The 7886-nt window shown below is 38.8% G+C and overlaps 1 protein-coding gene across 1 annotated transcript; it reads right to left on the bottom strand.

Annotated features, from left to right (window-relative positions):
- Window positions 1-236: 236 nt before the first annotated feature.
- On the bottom strand, window positions 237-6037 carry LOC130092460 (gastrula zinc finger protein XlCGF26.1-like). The gene is made up of 2 exons (XM_056260316.1): window positions 5525-6037; window positions 237-1989 (listed from the first exon to the last, which is right to left on the bottom strand). The coding sequence occupies exons 1-2, from the start codon at window positions 5607-5609 to the stop codon at window positions 245-247; spliced, it is 1830 nt and encodes a 609-aa protein (XP_056116291.1). The 5' UTR covers window positions 5610-6037; the 3' UTR covers window positions 237-244.
- Window positions 6038-7886: the final 1849 nt, after the last annotated feature.

Raw genomic sequence — 7886 nt, 5'->3', positions numbered from 1 at the left:
GCGTCCATTTTCATTGTGGAATTTCACAGTAAGACAAAAGTTCATTTATCTAATATTTTGATTCCAAAGTATTAATCTTATATGAGGCAAATTATAAAGAACTAGAGGATGGAAATAAAATACATGGTCAAGTTTAACAGGAGTGTCACTTGATCAGATAAATATCTGATATGGGCCAAATTTAAAATGTCATGTGAACAGCCTCACCAAATATACTGTATTTGAGGGGGAATTTGGCCCACACTTAGCTGTGGTGTGAACGAAGCCTTAATTTTACACAGAAACGTATTTTCTGGTGCCATTTTAAACTGCTGAGCCATTTAAAACTCTTCCCACACAAGAAACACAAATAGGGTCTCACATCCGCATGACTTTTCAGGTGTATCCGTAAGTGTAATGGCAAAATAAATCTTTTATTACATTGATCACAATTAAATCGCCTTCCACCAGAGTGAATGAGCAGGTGATGTTTGAAATTGCTCCTTTTTCTAAACCTCTTGTCACACTTTTTTTTCCCAGAATGACTTTGTAAATGACTTTTCAAGTCTCTTTGATATGTGAAACTCTTTCCACACTGAAGACATGTGAAAGGCTTCTCTCCAGTGTGAATTATTACGTGCTTCTTAAGCTGTTTCCTGTCTGTGAAATTTTGTCCACACTGATGACATTTGAAACAGTTCTCTCTTGAATGAATCCCTATGTGTTTATTAAGAGTTACTTTATGCCTGAAACTCTTTCCACACTGATCACATGCGAAAGGCTTCTCTCCAGTGTGAATTCTCATGTGAGTCTTCAGCTCTTTATTGAGTCGGAAGCTCCTTTCACACAGCTGGCATTTGAAAGGCTTCTCTCCAGAGTGAATTATTACATGCCTATTAAGACGTTTCAAGTCAGGGAAACTCCTTCCACACTCATGACATATGTTCTCTCTTGAGTGAACTCTTTTGTGGGAATTAAGGGTTTCTTTACGTGTATAAGTCTTTCCACACTGATCACATGTGAAAGGCTTCTCTCCAGTGTGAATGTGCATGTGACACCTAAAGCTTATTTCTGCTTTATAACTCTTTCCACACAGTTTGCATGTGTAAGGCTTCTCTCCGGTATGAGTTCTCATGTGTTTTTTAAGGACTCCATTTTGAGTGAAACTCTTTCCACAATGTTGGCAGGTGAAAGGCTTCTCTCCAGTGTGAAGTCTCATGTGAACTTTAAGGTTTCCTTTTTCAGTGAATTTCTTTCCACACTGTTGGCAGGTGTAAGGCTTTTCTCCATTGTGAACTCTCATGTGGACTTTAAGGATTTTATGTTGACTGAAACTCTTTCCACACTGATCACATTTGAAAGGCTTCTCTCCAGAGTGAATTATTACATGCCTATTAAGACGTTTCAAGTCAGGGAAACTCCTTCCACACTCATGGCATATAAACCGGTTCTCTCTTGAGTGAACTCTTTTGTGGGAATTAAGGGTTTCTTTACGTGTAAAACTCTTTCCACACTGATCACATGTGAAAGGCCTCTCTCCAGTGTGAATGTGCATGTGATACCTAAAGTTTATTTCTGCTTTATAACTCTTTCCACACAGCTTGCAGGTGTAAGGCTTCTCTCCGGTATGAGTTCTCATGTGGTTTTTAAGGGCTGCATTATGAGTGAAACTCTTTCCACAATGTTGGCAGGTGTAAGGCTTCTCTCCAGTGTGAAGTCTCATGTGAACTTTAAGGTTTCCATTTTCAGTGAATTTTTTCCCACACTGTTGACAGGTGTAAGGCTTTTCTCCATTGTGAATTCTCATGTGGACTTTAAGGTTTTTATGTTGACTGAAACTCTTTCCACACTGAAAGCAGGTGAAAAAACTTCCAGCTCCTGTCTTTTGAACTCTGTTTGGTGAAGAAGTATTTTCAGTCTGTGAGCCACTAAAAGATTTTTCTCCAGTTATCAAATCATGATCTTTCATTTCATTCAGTACTTCACTCTCCTCTTTCAGTGCCATCAGATCTACAGCAGAAAAAGATAAATACAAGTTAAGCCATGTTTAATGTGAGACATGGCAGAAAAAAAACAGTTTTTTTTTCACTGGTCAATTTTGAGATTTTGGGATATTTGTCTTCAATAATGTGTGGTTTCAGACTTGTGGTGAAGAAAAGTCTGAAATACACATTTAGGTCTTTATTTTACTACACTTTGTATGTTTGCGTTTCTAATAAATTCATCAAAAGTTGGCGTTCTAAATCATCATGCTGCTCCGCGATCGCTGTCTGCACCCTGTCATCACATACCGTTAGAAAGCGCTCTCTCTCTCTCTCCTGTACAATGCTGTCGGATCCAAACATGGTAATTTCCTTTTTATCAGCAACCAATCGTGAAAGTAAAAGGGGGGGTTTAACTCTAAATGCGCAATCTCATTGGCTGATGCTAAATCTTTAAAGCCGTTTTCTCTTAAAATGACTTTTCTCTCATACTCCATGTCCGAAATCTCCACTTCAGTAGCACCTATATACACCAAACAATTTCATTCCAAAAAACATGGTGAAAATAATTTGTTAAGGCTATTGACAGTATATTCTGATTTACAGGATAACAAGAGTAGATATCCACAAATCCCTCTGTAATTTTTTCCCCATCTAATATGTGAACGATGAAAAAATAAGTTTGAACCTGGCTTTATCCAATACTCAGATTTTTTTTATATATGCAAATTTGCACATATTTAGTTAGATAATGCCAAATTTACATATTTAAACATTAAAATGACAGAAAAAAATGTTTCTCATCTAAGGGTGTTTTCACACCTGAAAGTCCGCACCAAGGTCCGAACCAAAGTTCACGTTTTGATATATTTTATACTTTCAGAAAGTTTTGGTTTGGTTTCACACTGCAATTATGCGAGCGCACTAAAGAACTTTGCGTGACATACTTGCGTCCTGTCGTCATCATTTATGTGGGCTGCATCTTGACATTGATTGGTTTTGTAAATGGACGTGCGTCTGACGTCGGCGTGTTGTCAATTCGGCGGGTAAATTTGACAACATGAATGAACAGACGCATATCGTTGCAATTATATTGTTATTTTTATGGCATAATTACCTGCAGCACCAACTATACACAAGACTAGTTCAAATTCGCCAAATGAACGTCCTCGTCGTGCGAACATTTTATCGTCGCCGGCAGGAAAGGAGGAGAAGACTGCAAGTTGACTTTTTATTATGTCATCAGACCATACTTCAATAAAAAGCCTCGTCTCCTCCTCTCCCCATGTGCTACCACGGCTCATTTTTCCTGCCACCTTCTGTTTTTTCGGCTATGCGGGAACCACCGGAACTTCCTGTAAAAGGTCCAAAAGTCCGAACCATACAGAAATACTTTCACACTAGAAACGAACCAAACTTTCGTTCAGTTTGATCCGGACCGAGACTACCTCTTTTCGTCGGACCAAATTTCATCTGTTTGGTCCGGACCGTGGTCCGGGGGAGGTTTCACACCTGTAATTTTGATTCGGACCAAACTGAAAAGTCCGAAAGTCCGGACCAAACAAGGTAGGTGTGAAAGGGCCCTTAATGTAGGTAATCAACTGGGAAAGTTTCATGGTGATATCTGCTAGTTAAAAAAATTACCCTATTCACCTGTAGGGTTTCGCCTTAATGGCACAAAGCAAAATACATATTTAGACTAAAGCATAAAACATAACAATATGTATGCTAGTTCCTCAACAGTAATGATCTAGTTAACGGAACACCTCCGGCCCACCAGGCATATTACCTTGAAGATCAAGAACAAGCAAAAATGCTTGAGCTTCTGTTTTCCACAACTTATGTGTGTGTTGATGATAAACAGATTGAATTAAGGCTTTTATTCACTTAAACATTCATGCAAATCGACTCTGCCTTTGTTCATGACAAGCCCCAGTTGGCCCGCTTTGGACCAAGGTATTCGGAGGGTCAAAAACCATGGGTGTTGGCCCGATCAAGCCCCGAAAGTGACAGTGGAAATGTGACTGGTCCTGGCACGCACTAGCACGCTCGCTTTTGGCCTGACAGTAGAAACACTGATATTGGGGCTGTAGGGCTAAGTAGATCTGGGAATAATCTGCCTAGCTGTGGTAAGCAATTGGGTTATTAGTAGGGGTGTGACAAGACGAGACACGAGATTGGGTTCACGAGAACGAGACAAGATTTTTAACACAACATAATAAATATACAACATTCAACATAATCTCTCACACAATGTAACACTGTCCATTCATATAAGGGTGAAAAAAAAAAAACTTTGTCACACAAACAGCCCCTTCAACAGCCCTTTCTAAGGGATCAAAACAGGGCGTTACAAAATAAAATTATAAAGTGCACATGTAACATCCATTGTCGCCTGTCTTTGACGAGGGGGCTGGCTTTTTTCCCCCGCATCAGCTGTGTGTGTGCTTGGCCATCAAGAGGTATTTCAGACTGGACGTGCTGCGATGATAGCTCACAACTACAAAAACACACAGATCACTTTGGAACTGTTGTCAATGGAACCATTTGGCAACTTTTTAAAAGTACACTTTCCATTCAGAATCATATTGGCATCCATTTTGGCGTCTCGCGCTCGCCATCCACTCAAAACGTAATGTTAGCCTACTACTCTTTGGCCGGCTCGCAAGCCCAAACAAGTGTGTGCGGCGTGCCTGTTGTTTTGTTTTCGGTGTAGCTGGATCCGGTGTGGTGTTGTAGTTTTTCTAACATTACTAGTTGTTGCAACAGCATGTGAAAAAAACTAAAAAGTTTGCTAGGCCAAAAAATTGACACCGTTGATAACACTGACAGCACTACAATAAATACAGTATGACAAACAAAAATATTTTTTTTCTTAGTCTTATTAAGTGCAACCATAATCAAAGTATTCTCAATATTCAAATTGCAAACAGGCCAGAGATAGGTATGATATTGTGAGACAGGCTATTGTATGTAGCCTAATGTGCGTGCATTAGGGAGCTCGCGTTTTACTTCACTTTCAAATTCGCAATCGCACCTACTATGTAAAGGGTGACACAAGATAAGACATTTATCAGATGCTTTTGTATGGAAGTATGCATATTCAAACACAGGGATTGTGTTTACTTCAGATATAGATATTGTGTTCATGTTACACAAAATAATTCTGTTTAGTGTCTCTCAACTCCTCAGCACCAATCTCCCAGAATGTTTTAGATGCTTTCCTATTCAACACAATAAGAAGCTGAGTTGAGAAACACTGGTTTATACTACTTCTGTATTATCTTTCCTAATTTAATGCATGACATAATAAAGAATGGCTAACTTATAATCTTCTCAGGTGCACTTGAAGGCATCATTAATTTTTGTCTGGTCATGTGATCGCAACATTTCTGTCCACATAAGGTGACCTCGCTTCATGTCAAATAAATTCACTTTAATTAAGATACACATGACACTTTTCAAAAATACCATTCATTTCTGTAGAGGTTGACATATCAAGAAAATCCTTAATCCATATTAATAAGAAATTACTGAGTTCAGCTCAGAGAATGAAAACTAACCTGTTTGTTCCTCGGTATCTTCTGGTTTCACTGTGAATACTTCTTCAATCTTCATGTCTTCACTCTCCTCTTTAACCAATGCCATCTTTATAATAGTGTCACGTGGATCTCAGCTGCTTCACCAGGAGTTTTTCTGTGTGTTTGGACACTCTTTCCTGTTTAAGATGAGAATAATTAACACACAAAAATACAAATCCAAACTACATCCATGGGAGAGATTATTTTCAATTTCATGATGACTTTAATGCCCTCAAATGGACTAACTAGTAGGGATGGCTTGAGGCCACTTTTTATGTTTTATCTTCCGGCATCGATACTAATCCGAAACCATCTTTTCTCCCCTTTTAAACAACTAAGCTGTTGTTAATACATTTGTTTGGATGTCCTTTGTTCACCTAACCATCTAAACAATTTGCTTAAATTGTGAAACAAATATTCTACTTCCCTAAAGGGAATTATACATAGCCCACAACATAAATCAGTTATGCAATACTGACTTTCTCAAACATGCAATGCAAGAGTGTCTCTTTTATCATATCAGAAGTGAAGCAAAATAATGCTTCACACAAAAATAGAGTGAAGAATTGTCAAAAGAACGACAAGGTATATACACTAGAGTATATAGGCAAGTCTCCAAGTTTGGTTGTTAGGCGCCTGCAGCACACACTGTTGTACAAGCATACAGCACAAGTTTTTAATGGATACATTTTTATATGGAAAACAACTGTAGTATTCTTGTGTTAATTAAATTAAAAGCTGGTAGTTATTGAGATGTTTAGGGATCAATGTTTGATACTGAAAGTTAGGGTTGCCAACTTTCTGAAATTCCCCCCACGGATTTTTTTTTAAAATAACCCCTGAAATGATGACTTCTGGTGAATATTGTATGCTATCATACATTATAGCATATTATAATACAACTTATTAGGCCTATATATATTTATAGAATAGCAAAGTAGGCCTAATCAATATACAAGACTTAACCACACAGATATATAAATGCTATCGTGATCATTTTGCCAACAATGAACCATGAATTTGTTTAGTTTATAATACGTTTTATTTTTAACTTAAATACAACATATAAAATTCAAAACTCATTGGCTTAGACTGCATTTGAAGAAAAATAAACGCAACAGTTTTCTGTAGCCTTGTGCAAACTTATTCAATAGAATTAGACTTCTAGAATGTTCTTTCCAGTGCAAAAAATTATATTTTTAATTTTGTAGTTTTTATTATCACAGCCTACAAATGTCTTCGGAAACTCCTTTTCCTCGATTTACTGAAGCCTTATGTAAAACCAGAGAATGTCTAATTGGCTTTATGCACAGCTGCACTACTTCCTGAACTTCAGCCAGCTCCTTTGTTTCCTGTCTGCCATTATTGGACAAACTGATTAATCCAGGTGTGCCTGGCCTCAGTAACAATAATCAGGCACACCTGGATTAATCAGTTTGTCCAATAATGGCAGACAGGAAACAAAGGAGCTGGCTGAAGTTCAGGAAGTAGTGAAGCTGTGCATAAAGCCCACTCTCTGGTTACTTCCGGTTTCTGGACTGGCTGCAGTAACACGTCTCTGTCCATGCGGGGGCGCACGCAGGCGAGTGCAGAATGAATGGGAGTCTATGGGGTTTTACCCCCAGAAATCCACTTTTCTCAAGATGTAATTTTTTGTCAAGTAATTTGAAAGTTGCATTCAAAAGGGAGGGCTAAGATAATACACTCAGCTGAAAATTGCATTTTTAAGTTCACTTATCTGTTCTAAAAATCCGTTCAAAAATGTGATGACGTCACATTATAGCAGAATGCTAGCGTGTTCCGGCCAACAACGGCCTAACCTGTAAGAAATCGAAAGGACATACGTACTCGTTCATTCGACTTTTGGCATATAATCGATATTGAACTTGCGGAATCAACAATAAAATCTATGTTGATTCAACAACAAGCAGGAGAAATAGATACATTTAGCCGTTTAGCTCCATAGACTCCCATTCATTCTGCACTCGCCCGCGTCCAGTGGAATTCTAATGGAACTGCAACCAATATGATACATTATGGGGCTAATAGGAAGTGCCAAGGCTCTCCGTTAGACGGGCTCTGGTAAAACGCAAAACGCATTTGCAGCTGCACAGCTAGCACATTGAGTGTCTGGCTCGCTCATAGGCTGCGCTGCGGCAACTGCACATCCAATGGCGCGGGCGCCTCTGACGTGCGACCAATGAGCCAACTCTACGTCATTACACGTCAGAGCCCGCCAAGCGGGCGTGGCCTCAGATAGTCCCCGAATTCATTCATAGTCTGTCTGACATATATATTAGAAGCTATGCTTCTGTCATGGATTTGCACTGAATTGATTCTCAAA

Source organism: Rhinichthys klamathensis, unplaced genomic scaffold (assembly GCF_029890125.1).
Source record: "Rhinichthys klamathensis goyatoka isolate OS25496 unplaced genomic scaffold, OSU_Roscu_1.1 h1tg000176l_1, whole genome shotgun sequence".
NCBI lineage: Eukaryota > Metazoa > Chordata > Actinopteri > Cypriniformes > Leuciscidae > Rhinichthys > Rhinichthys klamathensis.
Note: the sequence above shows the minus strand (reverse complement) of the source record. Positions and strands in the feature narration are given on the sequence as shown.

Coding starts and splice junctions, on each gene's coding strand:
- LOC130092460 (XM_056260316.1), bottom strand. CDS start 5,609: ATGGCATTGGTTAAAGAGGAGAGTGAAGACATGAAGATTGAAGAAGTA. Junction 1,990..5,524: donor AGATACCGAGGAACAAACAG/GTTAGTTTTCAT, acceptor TTTCTGCTGTAG/ATCTGATGGCACTGAAAGAG.